This window comes from Diaporthe citri, assembly GCF_014595645.1.
Source record: "Diaporthe citri strain NFHF-8-4 chromosome Unknown scaffold_2, whole genome shotgun sequence".
Lineage (NCBI taxonomy): Eukaryota > Fungi > Ascomycota > Sordariomycetes > Diaporthales > Diaporthaceae > Diaporthe > Diaporthe citri.
The window spans coordinates 4,515,024-4,533,519 of record NW_025064847.1 but is presented as its reverse complement, the minus strand read 5'-3'; the positions used below and the strand labels follow the sequence as shown (position 1 = coordinate 4,533,519).

At 56.2% G+C, this 18,496-nt stretch overlaps 6 protein-coding genes across 6 annotated transcripts; 4 read left to right on the top strand and 2 right to left on the bottom strand.

The window, feature by feature from the left end:
* Positions 1-196: 196 nt before the first annotated feature.
* INS49_006790 (uncharacterized protein) lies at positions 197-2,423 on the top strand (the record flags this gene model as incomplete). The annotated part of the gene is made up of 4 exons (XM_043167558.1): positions 197-219; positions 284-657; positions 713-1,974; positions 2,031-2,423. The coding sequence occupies 4 exons, from the start codon at positions 197-199 to the stop codon at positions 2,421-2,423; spliced, it is 2,052 nt and encodes a 683-aa protein (XP_043028702.1).
* Positions 2,424-9,164: 6,741 nt separating this feature from the next.
* Positions 9,165-10,007, top strand: INS49_006789 (uncharacterized protein; the record flags this gene model as incomplete). The annotated part of the gene is made up of 2 exons (XM_043167557.1): positions 9,165-9,190; positions 9,278-10,007. The coding sequence occupies 2 exons, from the start codon at positions 9,165-9,167 to the stop codon at positions 10,005-10,007; spliced, it is 756 nt and encodes a 251-aa protein (XP_043028701.1).
* Positions 10,008-10,033: 26 nt separating this feature from the next.
* INS49_006788 (uncharacterized protein) lies at positions 10,034-12,096 on the top strand (the record flags this gene model as incomplete). Its single annotated transcript, XM_043167556.1, has 2 exons — positions 10,034-11,607; positions 11,838-12,096. 2 exons carry the CDS (start codon positions 10,034-10,036, stop codon positions 12,094-12,096), a joined length of 1,833 nt encoding a protein of 610 aa, XP_043028700.1.
* Positions 12,097-13,460: 1,364 nt separating this feature from the next.
* On the bottom strand, positions 13,461-14,627 carry INS49_006787 (uncharacterized protein; the record flags this gene model as incomplete). The annotated part of the gene is made up of 1 exon (XM_043167555.1): positions 13,461-14,627. One exon carries the CDS (start codon positions 14,625-14,627, stop codon positions 13,461-13,463), a length of 1,167 nt encoding a protein of 388 aa, XP_043028699.1.
* A 320-nt stretch (positions 14,628-14,947) lies between these two features.
* INS49_006786 (uncharacterized protein) lies at positions 14,948-16,846 on the bottom strand (the record flags this gene model as incomplete). The annotated part of the gene is made up of 3 exons (XM_043167554.1): positions 14,948-15,525; positions 15,582-16,214; positions 16,267-16,846. 3 exons carry the CDS (start codon positions 16,844-16,846, stop codon positions 14,948-14,950), a joined length of 1,791 nt encoding a protein of 596 aa, XP_043028698.1.
* Positions 16,847-17,364: 518 nt separating this feature from the next.
* INS49_006785 (uncharacterized protein) lies at positions 17,365-18,309 on the top strand (the record flags this gene model as incomplete). Its single annotated transcript, XM_043167553.1, has 2 exons — positions 17,365-17,686; positions 17,750-18,309. 2 exons carry the CDS (start codon positions 17,365-17,367, stop codon positions 18,307-18,309), a joined length of 882 nt encoding a protein of 293 aa, XP_043028697.1.
* Between the last annotated feature and the right edge of the window lie 187 nt (positions 18,310-18,496).

Sequence of the window (18,496 nt, the reverse complement as noted above, 5' to 3'; positions counted from 1 at the left end):
ATCGCCTGAGGATATATGATGATACACTCATCGACACGTTGGCAATGTGGAACCCCCGGCTACTCATCCCTCCCCTCTTAGTTTGGCTCTTCCGTCTGTTCATTCATGCTAACATGACATGGGATTTTACCTAGCTGCTGGCCTTTCTTAATACACACTTATATTCTGGCCTCCCCTTGCAAGGAACACTGCAGCCATGGATTCGAGTCAGGCACAACTGTAGGCCGCCTCACATCACAGCAGTTGTCCAGAGAGTTTCTAGCTTACACAACTTCCATCACAGAAGGCAGCAAATACCCTCACCCTCATTCGCCTTCCATCTCCATAACAACTACCGCAGAGATATCCCCTCATCACGGTCCAGCCACATGATGAACATGACCGGAAGTGAGATGCCAGTCAAGACTGAAGCCATGGCGACCACGCCACAGGGAGTGTGGACCACACCAAGTTCAGGAGGCATCCGACCACGACCAGCAACCATTCACGAGGGCTTTTCGTACTGCGTTGACGAGAGCTACCAAGGCCTGCCAGCTTGGGACTCCTCGACTCTGCCGATGCACCAGCAGCAGCAGCAACACACGCCCAGTGACACGGTCTCTTCGAGGCCAATCTCAGTTCACCAAGAATTCTACCCGCCAACGACCTTGGAGAACGGTAAGTCAGGAATCGTCACTGTTCAGTCGTGCGCAGAAGCTGACCGCAAGGCCAGGTCACTGGATGCAAAAGCCCGTAGAGGACAACTTGGAGATGCACGGCATCGACACCGATATGAGTATTGGTCAGGCATACACCACCGACGAAGCTGTCCCGATCCTCGACCTGCGCTACCCCGGACAACCTCTAGAAGGTGACGCGATGAACTTCGATAACGGTTTGAATCCTCGACGTATGTCAGGCTCGTCGTTCACCATGTCCACGTCCGGTGGGCTGTCAGACATGACATCTTACGAGGACTTCTCAGCAGCTCTTTCCGATGCACCCTCGTTCAGCTCTGAATATCCTCCACCATCGAACAGGAACTCCATGATGTCTTCTACGCAACTTTCACCAGTGGCATCACCACGCATGACGCCACAGAGCCGATCCGAACTTGTGAGGACACAGAGCCGGGGCCGCGCCTCGCCCTCTCCAAGACCAGGAATGCGATCCGCACCATACACTGTAGACAGCTCTCGGAGCAACAAACGTTGGTCGACGGGGTCTTACGGCACAATGCCAAATCGACGGCCGTCGCCTTTTGTCTATCAACACGCCCCTGAGACCTTTGGCCCGCGCATGTCATCCAGGCATTCGTCGCCCACGGTCCAGACTAGCCAGATGCCATTGAGCTTTGGCAATCTACAAGCAACCCAGCAGCAGCAGTTCTTCATGGGCCAGGCCCATCCGGCCGCATTTCAGCGCAACAGCATGCTGCTGCCCTCTCAACTGCCTTCCCAAGGCTTCCACCCTGACGCGCACCACTTCGAGAATCCGCCACCACTGCTCTCTCATGGTCTTTTCCGAATGCTTCAGAGCAATGCCGACCCCCACTCCCTCCACGGCCACTATACGGATCTCTCAGACCCGCCCGACTTGTTCGCGTCGCTGCACGAGGAGCAAATACCACCGCCTCCCGAGGACATGAACCCGTCTGACCCAGACCTGGTACCTCACGAGCAGGAGCTACGCTTCGACGGAGACTTGTACACACCTAAATGGGTGCGCGGCCACGGCAACAAGCGCGAGGGCTGGTGCGGCATTTGCAAGCCTGGTCGGTGGCTGGTGCTGAAGAACTCGGCATTCTGGTACGACAAGAGCTTCACACACGGAATCAGCGCGGCGACTGGCCAGCCCTTCAACGAGCCACAGGAAACGAGACGCATGGATGGCAATCCTGATGTTTGGGAAGGCCTCTGCGGTAGCTGCAACGACTGGATAGCACTGGTCAGCAGCAAGAAGAAGGGCACGACGTGGTTCCGACATGCGTACAAAGTAAGTATCCAAAGGCAAAGATATAGCCCCGATAGTCCACTGACCGCATCTCCTAGTGCCACACCCATCCCAAGATCAAGGACGCTCCCAAGCGCCGTAGGGAGAGCAGCCATCAAAAATTGGCCGCTTCCACCATGGCAAAACCCAAAGTCGAGCCAGGCCAGAAATTGCAGCAAGAGACCCCGGTGACGCCACAACCGGCTGCTGTTTCCATGGCAATGTCAAACACCCCAACCCATGCGCAAATCACCTCTCATCCGCAGCAGCATCAGCAGCATCACCAACAACAGCAACAGCCAGCGGAGCAGCGTCAAAGCTATCAACAGCATCAGTACCAGCAGCCAATGGTTCCTCCGCCCGTTCCTGCCCACATGCAGATTCAAGTGTCCGCCCCAGGACATCAGAGAAACTCGGGCTCGCCTATGGATGGAGTCACGAACATGATCTGAACCGTCTAGTGAGACATGGTCCCGGCTCCAGATGCGACAGCCACCTCCCAGTCTGAACGATACATCATTCTCCTTGCGAAGGATGACTGGCGAGACAAAGTCACCCGAGCGCGAGACACGTGTCACGAGACCTTTTTCCTTCTTTCTCACAAACGCACAGTTCTCTAGAGTCATCGAATCATCTTTCAAATCGCACATAGTTCACGAAGTGATGGGGAAGATACCGGGATCAAGGGATACCATAGACTGGCATTACGGGTTGGGTTGGTTGGGATTTCTGGGTTGTTTTTCGATTTTCTTGTCCCTTCATGCAAGAGCTGCAAGCAAACACACGGAACAAAAGCCCGCAGCAAAGTCGCTCTTGGATACCTACCCCTCGACGTCTCTGGGCATCTCGAAAACCACTCGAATCAACGGGAGAAAAATACCATCCTGTCTCTCTTTCCTTTTTATTTCCTTTTACTCGCACGCCTCTGTTTGCAACAACAACAGGTTCCCAAGTCTGTCTTTTACGGCCATTGATGATTTAGCACGATATGATGCTTCAGGTTGACGAAAAATGGAGGGTCCCAGGGGAGGGGATGAATGGCAACAAAAGTCCCCAGCCCTCACCTCGCAGCGTTTCTTATCTTTTTCCTCTTCGTCTCTTCCCGTTGCTGATATCTCTTCGTTCATCTTCTTTCACTCTTTCATCAGTCTTATCCCAGTTTTCAGTTTATTCATGCATCTTCTTTACCAAATTTTTCCCTTAGGTAGTCAGTCTAATACTAGATAGTTATTACCCAACCAGGTCCTGCCCTCCTGGAGGGAAGAGGGGGGTATGGAGCGAGGCGCAAAACGGCGATGTTTGGTCAAGTTTTCCTAGGATCATTTCAAAAAGAGGAGGATACCCAAAACCATCTCTGATGGTAGGACAGGCAAAGGACAAAGCTGGGGGTCATTTTTTTCTCCCACGCGCCATGGACATACGATCAATTGGGCGAGCGTAGCTGAATAAAAATTCGTTTGCACTATGTTTACACGGACCTTGAAATGAGAAGTGCCGATCAAGGCTTGAGTTGAGCGAACCCTTGGAAATTCTCGCGTAGTGACCGATTTAGAAACCGGTGTGCCAAACCGGTCGCGACCCGCAGCGCAGCTCTCCACAGTTGCCTCTAGTATAGAGACATGACAAAAACTCATGTTCGTATAAAAGGCGTATTATCGGCCGTGCAGCAAGGCTTTCCAAGGCCAGCGGTGCTTCGAACCCCGCCTACACGAAGGGGAGGGGGCGCCTTCGGTCCGAGGCGGGCAATCATCATCACCAGCAGCGAGCCAGGTTTTGCTCCCCAACCCATCGTGAATGTGATACCGGACCGACACCGAAGACGAGCCTGTCCCCCGATGACGAATGCAGGGAGCTGTCCAGAAGAAGGTTCCGGGGAACTTCTACCATCCTTTTCTAGTTTCAACGGCCGGCGACCTAGAACCTCCGTTCTGGCAGGGCTCATCCGAGTTGTCAAGCCTGCTTGGGGTTATCTCGGATCTTTAGGCCTTGGGTGATGGATGGGGAAGGGGAGGGAAGCCTGGGATCCTGCCAGCGAGGCTGCACGTCCCCCTCCACCCCCCCCCCTCCGGCAGTCTCGGCGGAGAACGAGGCAAGGCCAGCCCGGGTGACAGGAGGTGGAGTCGGGGGATCCGAGAAAGGCTGAAGGAGAAACCCGACCCGGGCCCCCAGGCTTCGCCTTCCGGCTTATCAAACAAACGTGGACTATAGCAATTGACTCAATGCCATGGCAGTTGGATTCCTCTCTTTGCGCTGCCCCTGGCCGTTTGTCTCCCAGCCCCGTCTGATGTCAACTCTGAAGCGCAGCCGTAAAACTGCCGTGCGTGGCGATCCCTTGACCGAGATGTTCGGCCGTACTTCAGCCCAGATCTCAGTAGTAAATGGTTCGTGCCTCGGGACAGCCCCACGGAAACTCTTGGGCCAATCTCCAAACTTCAGCCCTAAAGATCCATCCAAAGGGTATGTACTTGGGCTGCAAGGCATGTGCCTTGTCCGCATGCCCCCGGTCTCACAGGGGCCCCTGTGAGGGACGTGTGAGGATACGTAAGGGCACCCTGACTGAGACGGAATGCCAATCGTATTCTTGCTAATTCTCCGTGGTCCCAAGGCCCACTCCGCCCAGGACAAGCAACCCATTTGACAGTCGCTAGACGAGGCTGCAACCAGAAAGACGTGGACAGAGGAGGGGAGGGAGGGGCAGAGGGGGGGCGCTGTCAGTCAAGCTCAGGGCCCCGGAGGTGGTGATGGATGTGGCATCGACGTCGATCTACCGAAATCCGGGAAATAGAATATACCCCCATGTCCCCACCAGCCAGACAGCCCATTGCGGATCCGCGGGTCCTGATCAGAGCCATGGAAGGCATGCATGAGCAGCTAGGGCCGACGGCATAGAATGGCAACGCGGCTCACTAGAGCTCGATGGAAGGAAGACGAAGGCAGAAAGAACGGGTGCATAATGAGCGAGCTGTGGGCAAGATCGGCCCCGGGACTGACGTCTGCACGCGATGATAGGGAAATGTCTCGGAGTTTGACAGCTCGCCGCAGCTCGCCGCAGCTCTGCGGGCATGCTAAAACTTGACAGGCGTTGAGGCTAGACACGCAAGACAAGCTGGCCCGGGGGGGGGGTCTGATCGCTGCGAGTGGTGTTGACGATGATTCTCGGTAGGGGGGAACGGTTGGGGGGGAGGTAAGGAACAGGGCGCGCGCTGAACCTTTCGGTGGTGGAATTCCCGATCGCGAGCGGAACACGGCTCCTCAGCAGCGAAAACGAGTCGCAAACCATCGCAAACCAGCTTAAAACCAAAATCTGCCCAGCAAAGCGCGGCGACCAGTTGGTGGTGTGCAGGCGTACCCATCCTGCCTGGCTTCTTTCTTGCTGCTGCACCGGCGCACTCCTGATTGCCAGAGTTGAGGTCGGGAGCGTGGCATTCCTGGGATTTGGGGAGCCCCCGGTAGAGGGCTCGGCCGTCTCATCTCTCATCTCCCAGATTCATGCGGAGCCCTTGGAGCCCTTGCTCAATGACGTTCCTCAGGGCACGAAGGACGACGGTTCCTGATCCGGCTCAAAACAAGACCCCGGCAGAACACGTTCTAGTGTGAGCTGGCGCGTTCTTGGGATGAGTCACCTTTGAGGTTGCTCGACGAACTCGTTCGGGAAATGTGTTGCGTCGGCGTGGAGGGTGCATCCTCGGACGCACAAGCTGGACAAGGTAGGCGTTCCAGAGAGGAGCTTCGGTCAGTCAGTTTGGCTTCGATGCGCCCTGTCCTTCCTTGGCTGATCGTGCGCACAGCTGGTTCTGGGATCGAGAAGCCGCCTCAGGTCTCACTACCCTTTAGCCCAGATGGTTGAAGAAGTAGGTTGATGATGGATGTACTTGATATCTAGACGGCAGTTCAGGCACAGAGACGGTGGGCAATTCTGGCACCTGAGGCCATGAACAAAGAGGGGCACGAGTGGCTCTCCAATGCGCCTCCCCAAGAACCGGTGGCCAATCAGCAACCAAGCGCGTACCCACTCCGTTTCCTGGCCTTCACCTCGATGAACTCTCCTGCGCTTCTCAGTCACTCATACAGCATGTCCTACTTTCCCATGCCCGCTATCCGTCATCCTTATGGTGTAATAGTCTTGCAGTTGGCGCTAAGAACTGCTCAGCCTCTCTGTCCGAGACCCCGAAGGCATCGATTGCTCGACCAGCGCCCAATTGCGAATCAGCCATGGCACCACCGGGCGAGAGCGAGCGCGATGGAGCCATTCCAGCCAACTGCATCTCACACGTCATGGCCCTCCAATGGCGCTGGCCTGCATATGCAAGCACTTAAACCGCCTGCTGCAATGGAGTGGGGCCTGGGGACCATCCTCTCTCTCTCTCTCTCTCTGTCTGTCTGAGGGCTTATCAGAGGGAACCAAAGCTGCCAGTCGCGCAGGCAAAAAAAGCAGTCCGTCGGCCGCCGACGTGCATCTGGTAGCGTCGCGCCCTCACGCAGGAACATGCAGCGGCTCATTTCGTCTCGCCTGCCTCTTGTAGGCATTTTGGTCGCTTACTGGCTGACTAGGCAGCGCCGACTTTGTCCAGCTCCTTAGAGGCTTGCAGGCTGCAGGCACACGGGCTGCAGACAAATTACCAAGCGGACAGACTCAATGCCTTGTTTCGCCCATCATTCGAACTTCGATCAGCTAGGGGCCACACGGCTTGCTGTATGAGACGAGACGGCGAGCCCCTGATCTGGGCTACTGGCTCACATCGAGCAAAGCTCACCAATGAATCAGGATCTGTTGGGCTCCAGAGGACTGAAGTTGGTCTTCCTTCTGCCCCAAGTGACTTGATCGTAAACAGCTCTTTGGGTCAACTTGACCTGACCGCATATCCAGCTCTTGCTCCTGGCGCCACCAGCATTTCCGGCGGCTGCTTGTCCTCTGAACCAGACTCCTTGGATCTTCACAAAGACAGTCGTTAAACCCAGCGCATAGTCCCGTAAGCCGTGGCCCTCTTAGCGTGACTGAGACATGCCAGATCCAACATGGCGTATGATCAGGACCTGCGAACATCAGAGTGCAGGAGGTGCTTTGCTGCCAGCTGTTGGCTGAGAGTGCGTTCTAGTGCTGCCAATATAGGCTCGGAAGACCGCATATCACCATCACGCTTCGGCCATATAGCCATATAGAGCCTTTTGCAGCACCATCCACGCCGCGGTCCATCAGCTGAGGTAACCAAGGAACGGGCTGCCATACCCGGCATGGAGACTCCAGCCTCGTTCCAGGGCGGAAGACCACGGCATAAGATGGCTGCAAGCCCCACTGCGGCTTACACAGGATGCCACCCTCGCACTCTCCGTTTTGACTCATCTCCTGCCGCCTGCAAGACCAAGCTGTGCATTTGGTGGCGGCTTGGGTTGTGAGCTGGCAGCCCGGGCGGCTCTCGAGCTTGCGTGCACAAGCACCGTGCTCTTGAGATGCTCAAGTCGGGTCAAATTGCCTGTCGAGGACAGGCAACAACTGCTGCTACTGCCATAGCATGCTCTTGGCGGCGATCTCCTGCTCCGCTCCAGGCTGGCTGACCCACATGCAGCACAGCTCACGCGAGCTCTGCCTGGGTTACAACGGGGTCCGCCAGGCACAGAACGGGAGGATGCAGCAGCAGCTCGAGGCACCGACCCACCCGCTGGTAGCTGCCGAGTGAGCAGTGAGACTAGACTAACAAGCTGTCGACGTTGAGAAGGTCCCAAGCACTACAGCATACCCAGGCCAGTCTACTGCGACAGGGTAGCCAGTCCAGACTTGCTAGTAACGTGCCTCTAATTTGTCGGTCCGTTTATGCCAGGCAGTGGCTGGCTCTAGTCCGGGCATGCAATCCATTCCACCCCTCGCCTAGGATTCCGCCGGTGTCAAGGGACGAACGGCCACTTGCTCGAATGCTGGTCTAGCCTGCGACAGAATGTAGAAGTAGACCTGGTGGTGCCGAAGTGAGTCTCGATGCCCCTGAGCAGAACCTGGGCTGCTGGGATTGGACAAGGACTCTCGTGAACAGGTCAGATCGTCCATGCGAATTCGTTCGCTGCTTTTGGGATTATTTTTTTCTTGTTCATCTGTTTTATCCTTTTTTCCTGCAGCCGCACGATCGTTTGATTTAGCCGCCTCCACAACCCGGTAGGGTGCATCGTGCTCAGCTCGGGTACCTTGCCGCACGCTGTCGCTCTCCATCTCACTCGCCAGGCCGCCTACGCTGCTCGTTACACTTCCATCCGCTGCGTCTGGTCTCGTGCTCCATTGTCAGACGGGTCAGTAGCCTCAAGGCCAGGAGAGAGGGTCGCTTTGGGCTTTTATTGGCATGCCAGAGACATACCGTCTACACGGGCGCTTATGATCAGCGTGAAGCTTGGTCTGGACCGAGAGTACCCACCGCCCGCACAGCAACCGCACGGCACTGAACTGCACAGCACAGCACAGCACGGCACAGCACAGCACAGCACAGCTTGAGATATCCGGCTCACAGACTCCACCAAAATTTTACCTACCGGAACCTGAGCCAAAACTCCATTAGCGATCCCGCTTGCCCTGCCGTTCCAGCCCCGGGATTGGTTGTAGCCATCTGGAGCTGCCTGTTGGAAGGGCAATACCGGCTGGGCCCTGGATTCTTCTGACAAACGACTTCTCACGACGACGGTTTCCTTACTGTATGACCTATTCTTGCGTCCTCCGCCCTGACAAACTCTAGTGCTTTCAATCACTTGTGCAATTTTCTTTTTTACTCTCTCTCACGACCGCCTCCGAGATCATGACCTGTTTCGTCGGCTGACTTGACCTCCGAGGCCCAGCTTCAGCATCTAGTCTAGAATATCCTGCCTCACCTAATGACCATCCTCCGGCTCTCGCCTTCACGACTACTATTGACGACCTCACTAATGAGCAATGAATGACACGCAAGGCTACAACACATCCTTTGTCTGAAACGTTGGCACCACCGCCTGTCCACCAATACCGCGCCGCGAGCTACCAGCCACACACCTCAACCGCCCGGCCGGAAAGCATCCATCCGCATATACCCTCGCCGTTTGTCGGCATATCGGGGCATTAGGCAGGGCGAATGCCACCACCGAGTCTTGCGCACAAGACCCCAGAACAATCCCATTAATCACCACGACTCGGTGATGTCCTTGCGGAAGGGACACGGCAGCTAAACACACAAGTCAAAGCTGCTATGAGTGGCGACGATCAGGCACCCAGGTATGGTTTGGCCTCTTATCGCCCAACGCCGCTCCCGTGCTAGGCACGCATTGCAACCCCCGCAGATGCTGACCACTTCTCCCCAAGCTTTGGTGATCCAAACGCTCGGCCGCCAACTCCACAACGGACTCCTACTTCGGCCACATCGGCCGCTTTCTCGAGTCCTCTGCTCGAGACGCCCAAGCAGAACTCGGGTCGCTTCGACGAGGCCTCCGGCTGGACCCCTCGATTTGCCGAGGACTATTCCGTCTTCAATTCCACGCCCGGGAACCTGAGGGGGTCCTCGAGCGCATTCCACCCGGAGTTTGCGCCGCTGAGCCCAGTGGCTCCAGCAACGGGAAAGAAGCGACCACTGTCAGCTGAAGGCGTTGCCCTCGAGATCGCGACCCATGCCAACCACTTCTCGACAAATCCCCAGAATCTCCTGCCGGTCGACCCAGCGCGGCGTCTCCCCTCCTCACCTGATCCCCTAACACTCACACACAGCACCTCGACCGACCCGAGCGCCACGCCGACAGCCTCGCAGCAGCCTGGCCAGCGGTCGGCCAAGAAGTACCGGTCGAGCAGCTCGTCGGAAGCTACCAGCAGGGACGCCCCTCAGGCGCAGACTGCCACCCCTCCCCCATCCTCCAGGGGCGGACGCAAGCTCGCGCCCAAGCTTCAGACCGACACTATGCAACATCAGAACTTTGCGCAGCCGGACTTCTCGAATGCGCCCCCGACACAGCATCCTCAGCTCAACACGGCGTTTGTGACAGGTAGTCCAGAGGATGTCTTTGGCTACCCAATGGGCCCCCGGCCACGGCGCCGCCAATAACCGGGAGGGCCTTCTGGGGGATGGACATGGACACGACCGGGATGGGCATAGACGTAGACATCTCGGCTGCCGGGGCAGAAATCTTCCAATCGTCCCAGGCGCAGGGGACGCCGCATCAGACTGTTAACTCGCTGGATTGGGGGAGCGCAAACCAGGTCTTCCAGCAGACCAATGTGGCTGGGCAGCAGCAGCAGTCTCAGGTCCAGGCTGTCCAGCAAAGCCAGCCGACAAGGCGTGAGCGCCCCCTTGCGCCGAAAACCGTCAACACGTCGAGCCCGAAGTTCAGCCAAGCGTCTCCTGGTCAGAATTACTCGTTCGCTTCCTTCCAGATGCCCATGGACGATCCATTCAACACTAGTCCTGGAGGAGTCGACCCAGGGTTGCTGTTCAGCCAGCAATCGTCCTTGTCAATACCACTGGAGCCGTCACCACAGCGGCCTTCGTCTTCAGCACCGCTTGTCAGCTCCGGGCTTGATGGGTCGAGTGCGCCTATGCCCACAAACGACATTCGCCGATCGAAGAGCACCGGAGCCCAAGGCCAGCGCAATCAGCCGGCCCGCCCACCGGCTGCGATTTCTCCCACGAAGAGCTCAGCTGCCAAACCGGGCTTGTCCCGTAGTTTCAGTGAAAGTGCCAGACCCGGCAAGCGCACAGTAGGCAGTGGCCGTCCCCTCCTGCCCACGTTGGCTCCAGCGCCCGTGGCTGTGCATCAGCCCAGTCTGCCCCCTACTGCCAACCAAGGCAACGCCTTGACGCAGTCGCGAGTTGTGCGATCCGGCGGCAGGAGATCGCCCGTTAAATCATTGCATCACCACCGGCTATCCAGCCTCACGTCAATCCCTGAAAACACCATTAGGACACAAGCTCGGCAGAGGAGTGCCAAATTGGCGTCCGTCAAGTTCGTCATCGACGAAGACGGGCGGGCGCGCACCGAAACCGTTGTCGATGACGAGGACGACCTCGAGCCTGTCCTTCCAAGCAGCAACCAGCCAGGTAGCCAGCGCAGTTCTTGGACAGGTTTTCCGGTCAAGCCCGACATTGATGAAGACGAGTGCTCCTCTTCATCTGACGACGAGCCCATAATAATACCGAGTCGCAACACATCCTTTGATTTTCCCGAGCCCCCTCGGAGCTCAGCCTCCTCGATGTCAAGGCCGCCCACTGCCGCAAGCAATATGTCGCAGAACCGGCGGCAGCGCTCAGTCAGCGAGCGGAGCTCCTTCTCTTCCACCTCGTTCCGCCGAAACCCTCGAAACGATCCAGCCACCAGCTTCGCGGACCAGATGGAAATCGACCAACAAGAAGCACCAACACCGACAAGGCCGTCCACGGGCGGCAGCCTAGGAGACGCCGCGGCAGAGCTGAGGAAAGTAATGCAAGCGGGCACCAGCAAGCGGCCCGGCGCACCGGCCCAAGTGGCACCGGCAAGCAGCGGAGGCAGCAGTGGGCACCGGCAGCGGTTCACGCCCGGCCAGCGGAGCAGCTCATCGACTATCTCGGCGACACCGTCGCCGACGCACAACCAGAGCCAGGGACAGGTGCGGTGCGTGTGCAACCGGCCTGAGGCGGAAGTCGATGGGCTGCTGCATCTGATCAAGTGGTACGTTGAGTATACTCCCATTCCTCCAACGCCTATCTGCCGTCTTTTCCGTGCCTAGGTCTCCCCTCCCACACATCTGGGCAAGACGCCACGTTCACGCTTTTCTCCCTAGCATGGTCTACTTGTTTGTCTTGTCTGCTGTTTTGGAGTCGTCTCTCCGGCCCTTACTCGAGCAGCGTCATGCGCGCAGAGTTTTTAAGCTCGAACATGCTAACATGCCCGTTTCGCAGTGACTCGTGCGACTACATGCTGCACGGCCGCTGTGTGGACGTGCCCACGCCGCAGGACGTCCCCCACGTATACATCTGTGCCTTCTGCGCCAACACGCCCAACATGCGTGGCGGGAGGATGCGATACACGGGCAGGAATCAGAGTGACGGTGGCGGCGGCGGCGGCGGCGGTGGTGGCGGGATGATGGGACCCCCGGCGTTGACTGCTGCGTCTGCGTCGTCACCCCTGGCGCACAAGTCGTTTCGGTCGTTTCGTTGAAAGCGAGGGGTAGAGAGAGGAGCAGAGGCCCCGGCTGTGTGGATATGTGCTTGAGAGGCACACGCACGCGAGCGCGCCGGCTGGACGTGGTCGGGTATACATTACATATTTTTTATTATTTTTACATGCGCTGGGCTGGGAGGCAAATGTCATAAAAGGGAAATTCGAGATACCCCCTTCCCCCCCCCTAGACAAGGTTGAGGATTAGGATACGCCAAAAGTTATGAGCGGAGAACATACGAAATACATACATTCAGCATGCACCTTGTCATCGCCTCCATCAAGTGGACATGTTTCTTTCAAGTCACTCCAAGATTCGTGGATAAGGGGGGATTCATATACATTCGACCGAATGCGGAGGAGGTATAGGAGTTGGTCCACCCAAAGCAGATATTATAAGAATAGTAGGGATCCCGATGGAGGAATATAGCAGCAATATATAGACAACGGCGAAGGATGATATTCGAGACAGTATTACCGAGCGGTGCACAGTTTCTCAAAGAACAGACTTAGGAAGTGCACCCACGGTTTTCCAGACAGTATCTGTGGCGGGACAGTGCTGCCCAAATACGATAGACGCGAGACGACTTGATACGGCAAATTGACGCGAGCTCTGCGGGAGCCATCTCACAGCAAGGTACCTGCCGACATCCTCCCTTGCACAGAGGCTCACGTGAACACCTCAAGCCGCCGCCATTGATCCGTACCCCATGGTCATGGCAGGGGGGTTGTTGGTGGTGCTCCCTGAGCAGTGCCCCACAGCGAATGGATTCTCGCGAACGGTTAGCTCTTGAAACACGTCGACGTGGAGTCGAATCTCGATGCTATTGTAAACACCGGATAGTTCCGGTCTGTGGGTCGTACACATCACGTAGACGGCTTGGTACCAATGTATTTTGTTTTCAAGCTGTCACGGTACACCTTGGTTATACACCTCATCCCTGGGGCTTGGACTCGAGGAAGCGAACATGTCTTGCCCGCCTCCACTCTGCTTCATATTGGGATATTTGGAAGGAACACCCCGTTTCGAATCACGTTGGCAGGCAAAAGATCCATGTTCGCCTGTCTTACCCATGAAGGCTACATACCGTGATTGAAGACATAATTCCCGTCCAATCCAACCCATATGGCATCCGTCCATCGAGGGGTAAAACACTGCCGTTCATGGCGCATCTGGAAGGAGGCACATGATGCCATGAACAATGTCTCACCATCACTAGCCATACAGTTGATCGCCTGTCGCCTTTGTGAATTGGTATCTTGACTTGAATTTCCACCAGATGTGGATTTAAAATATAGAACCCTGTACCTATTCGTTCACGTCCTGCAAGCTGGTCGTTCTATTGCAACTGCTGTCTCAGTCGTCAACGGTAATTCAACTCCGGGTTCGCCCTGAAATTACACCGACACCGGCACTCTGGGACAGGGCACTCATTGTGTCGCGCAAACCATTGCCTCGCGTGGTCCAGGTGCAGGACATGCTCGCACTTTAGACAAAAGGTAGGGAACCGCGAGGCGAGCTTCGTCGCCTCGGGGTCAGCCGCAGCCGCCGGAGTATCTGACCTGGGAATACCCACGACCTCGAGACAGACGACGCACCGCGGCAGGTGCCTCTTGCAGTTGGGGCAGGCAATGCCCGGTGTCGCCATCTTCTCAGTATACGGGTTGTGAACGACGCCACGGCCGTTGTGGAAGGGCCCAGGGATCGACGCGGACGCTGGACCGCCGGTGAGGGGCGCGGCCGGTGAGGCGCGCAGGAGGGAGGTCTCAGCATCGCAGTAGACGCAGCGCAGCGCGATCTGTCGCGAGGGCGGCTTGATCGTCGGGCGCCCGTCACGCTTGCTGCGCTTAGTGCTCTCGACCTCGAACTTGGTGCGCTGGTAGAAGGCCTTGTGGCGCTGCAGGTACGCACGGTACGCGTTGCGCCATGCTGTGCACCTGTAGTCGTCTATGTAGCGGGGCGCGCAGAAGGACATGATGAGCGTGGCAGTCTGTGTGTCGTGGAACTTCTCGACGTATTTGGCCAGGATGTCGACCATCTTCTCCGTGATACCTGTCAGTACGATACCCTCGATATCGCCTTCGCTGATGGCCTCTTCGACTTCGGCAGCTAGCCATTGAGTCAGGTGGTCGTCATCGAAGTTGCGCACAGCTACGAATGTGCGGTCGCGCAGGGGTAGAGATCTTTGGTTCGCTATAGTTGCCCAGTCGCCAGTTGCAATGTAGGATGAGATTGCGCGAAGGTAGGGGTCCGTCTTTGCAGCGACGGCCTCATCAAAGTCCAGTTTCTCTGCCGCCACGTCCCGGTCTCCCTTGCTGGCAAGTTGAAGAGCGAGTGAAACGAAAAGAAGCTCGGGATGCGTCTTGCTGGCGTCTTTGAGGATTCGCACTGCTCCCTCCGAGTCACCGCTGAAAAGAGCGTGAGCAGTCATCCTGGTATACCAGAAAGATGCTTTCTCGATGCTCTTGCCACTCATGTCCACGGTGTCTTCGGCGACAGCAGACACCCCCCATAAACATATGTCCAGCATCAATTGGCGATGGTAAGGTTTCTTTGTATCGACACCGTCAAAGTTGTGCAACCCACGTCGTTTGCATATGCCGTTGATGCAACGCTGCCAGATGGTTGTGCCAACATGCGGTGCTCCCTCGATAATTCTTGAACTCGGTCTCTCCCCTGGATTTTGTCAGTCAATTTCACCTTCCACTTCTTTAGCAAATATTCCTACCAAGATTGTTCGTCCAGACCGTATTGACACCCAGGTAGCTGAGGTCCAAGGGATGCGACATCATGCCACTATCTTCACAGGCTTCCTCGGCACCTTAGCTGGAGTCAGCGATTTTGAGACCATCAAAACACAGCACAAGCGAAGTTACCTCCTATCCAGCCCCAAACACCTTTAAGCCAAGGGTCATCTGCGACAACAGCACGATTGACGCGACAATCGAAGAGATATTTTTCCTTTGCTCTCAGAAGCATGACATGGTCCAGAACGACTTGAGCGGCTTTCGGAAAACCAGTGAGTTCCACCGTAGATCGGAGAAGACTCTCGTGGAGAGACCGGTTTGAGGAACCTGGGGATGGATCCAGTGAGATGCTACTCAGCTTTGCCAATTGTGTGTCAGAGTCGGGTCCTTTTGAGCGGGCGATACTCTGAATGTATGCTCTCAATGCTTGTAGCTTCTCTGCGACAGTCTTTGCACCCACAAAAGCCTCAGGAAGAGGGACTGTGCTTGCTGCCTCGTCTACCAAGAGGTCATCTTCCGGGGCGTAAGTCTTCAGGGCATCCTCAGCTATGGCACCAACATCGGCTTTCTCCTGGCCGAAGATAGGGATGTCGGAAAGCGCGTTTTCCACAAAGAAAGGCCCTAATGTGTCAATGGTTTGACTCGTATCAAACTTCATGATGCTGTGGTATGAGCTTCCCTCTGTCACTTGGTAAGTACGTCAACCCAAGTCCGCTGATGGGTGCAATTGAGCTTACCTGTTAAGCCTCTGTATGGGGGCTGCCATGGGGTCAGCTTATATGGGTATGTTCTAGTAAAAGCTGGCACCTCAAGGATCTCGAATGCCCCGTTTGCGCGGAGCACCAGGAGTCTCGGCCGGAGTGCAGCAGACGGCATGGTGAGCCAGTCGAACGAGACGATGCGCTCATTCTTCCGATCGACTTCTGAATAGAAATTATCCATCTCGTTCGACTTTCTAACTTGTAGCAGTTGTGGGCTGTCTGATTCCGCGTCTGTCGATAGATACTCGGACGGTTGCGTGGAAAACACTTTTAACTGGCCTAGACGAGACAACACAGCTAACATGCCTCTGTGGTCGCGGCAGTAGGCAAGCTTGCGAATGAAAGAGTTCCTGTCCGTTCTGGCCTGAGGATCACTTTCTATGTCCACGGCCCTGTCAAGCTTCAGAGCACCGCCGAAAGGCATATCGTCCGCGTCCACGGCGTCCAGGTACGACGCAGAGGCAACATTACGGCTGAGTGCTCTCCGGTCCCACACCATGACCCCTGGGGAGTCCAAAGCTGAGGAAGCAAAGTAGTTCTGGTCTGCGTAGTCGATAGCAAGGTTGTTATTGTTTTTGGTCTGAAAGGTAACAACCGCCTCATTCCCCTCTGTGCTCTGGATCAGCTAGTATCCTGCAATAGGAAGCAAGGGGCGCAGAACCTCGAAGATCATGGAGCCGCAGGCCAGAGCCCTTGATCCCCACCACCAAAGTTTGAGGATTGTCCTCAAAAAACTTGATGCTCGAGATGGAAGCATTGTGCTCAAGCCGCTTCCAAGGTTCTCTGAACGGCTCTGTACTGGCGGAAAAGCCCGAACCGGAGGCATGAATGGTGGAAAGGCGGTTGACGTCCCAGATATGCAGACACTGGTCATTCCGAACTCTATCCAGTCCGACAGCAAGCAGGCCGGTGGTGTTGAAAGCAACAGCCAAGCAGGTTCGGGCCACCTTAAGGCCCAATTCCATGTAGGCATTAGAGCTGTCGTCGACCCTCAGCAGGTTGACGATACCGGTGGAGGTGCCAACGGCAACCAAGCCTGGCGTCGAAGGCGACCAGTCGTAAGTGGTCAGGGGCGGCACATCATCGTGTTTTGAGACCTTCCGGTAGTCGAAGCGCCCGCGGTGGGCATGGCCTGTGGGCTCATAGAGCTGGACAACCCTGTGTTGCAGATTGATGTGGAGAAAAGAGTCACGGTTGGCATTTGGCGACCACTTCAGCAGCCCCGGCTCGGGACGGTCCATCGCTGCGACTTTGAACGGCCCTGCGCGAGAAGAAATGTCTGTCTTCTACCGCGAACGACGGCGACGTGCGCGGTCCGCCGTGTATACTATAGCTCACGTGAGCTTGGATTGGATACGCATCCACTTAGGTCGTCAAGATCTGTCCATGTGTGCGTGAGCCTGGCATATGGGGCATTGTATCGGGGTCAAGCAGCCCGAGGGCATTCTAGTGATGATTAAGAGGACTGGAAAAGGTCAATAGATATGCAGCAATAAGTGGAGGAGTTCATCTACAGCAAAGAGACATGGAGCTCAGTGCTTACCTAGCACTGGTGTGCTCCAATACCCCACTATGGTACCCCGGGTGCACGCCAGACACTGATAAGATAAGGACCCCAGATGTCCCTGGTTCAAGCCTGTCTCCATTGAAAACTTTCGACAGCCGCAGCGGACGATCTAAAGTTCTTTGGAGATGGTTTACCGTTTCCTTCTCTCAACACTACCACTGCCGCCACACCACACTCTGTCATACCACCAGTATGGGCTCCAAACGCCCCCATTCCGATGTTGATGGCGCATCGTCACGACACAATGCACCGAACAAGAGAACGAAACACCATTTCCAGAGCCACAAGCCAGCCACCCATGGCAACTCGACACAGCTAGGCGTTTCCCTTCACGAGGTGAAGAGACGCGCCCGGAACATCGAGCGGCGCTTTGCCAAAGGCGACGATCTCCCAGCAGACGTCAAACAGAAACTCGAGCGGGAGCTCGTGCAGTGCAAGGCGCAGATAGACGAGATAACGCACAAGAAGAGACGCCAGGACATGATCTCCAAGTATCACAGGGTCCGTTTTTTTGGTACGTATCCGGCGCGACTGCTACCCTCGCCATATATTTCGGTAGCTAACGCGCCCTGTGTAGAAAGGAAAAAGGCGGAAAGACTGCGCAAGAAGCTGAAGAAACAGGCCGATGAGGCCACCGACCCGGGGGAGAAGGCCAGCATCGAGGCTGATCTTCACATCGCCGACGTTGACTACCACTACACCAGATACTTCCCATTCCTGGAACGGTACGAGAGTCTGTACACCGCATCGGAGGACTCAAAGGGTGACGAGGCAGAAGGCCGGCCCGCTGCGATCCGGGCCCTTCATTCTGAGCGGCCGCCCATGTGGAAAGTCGTCGAAGAGGCAATGAGGAACGGCCAGGCCGCTTTGGAGGAGCTGCAAGAGCGCCGACCGGAAAAGTCGCAAGAGCGCCAGCCAGAAAAGCCCAAACCAAAGGCAGCAAGGGAGAAGCCGATCAGGCCCTCGAAACCCAGCCCTGTCGTCAAATCTGTGCCCACGGCCAAAGCAGAGGAGCCGGAGAAACCAGAAGCTGTACCTAAGGTAGAGGGCAATCGCCGGATGAGACGTGCTAAGGGTATCTTCAATGAAAAGGGGCCGGCTGGCAGCGGCGAGACTGGGGAAGATTTCTTTGCGTAATTCAGCATCTTTTCGGCGTTCCAGTTTGCTTGAGCACGAGGAGCAGTTCGGCATGATACCCACCCACCATGCGTACGGCAGTCATATAGGGCACTTAGAAGCTTCCAATGCTGCTTTGCGCGGGATTTCCAACGCCATGGAGAAAACTTCTGTGATACCTATGCTCATGAGGCTCGCTGCAACTAGT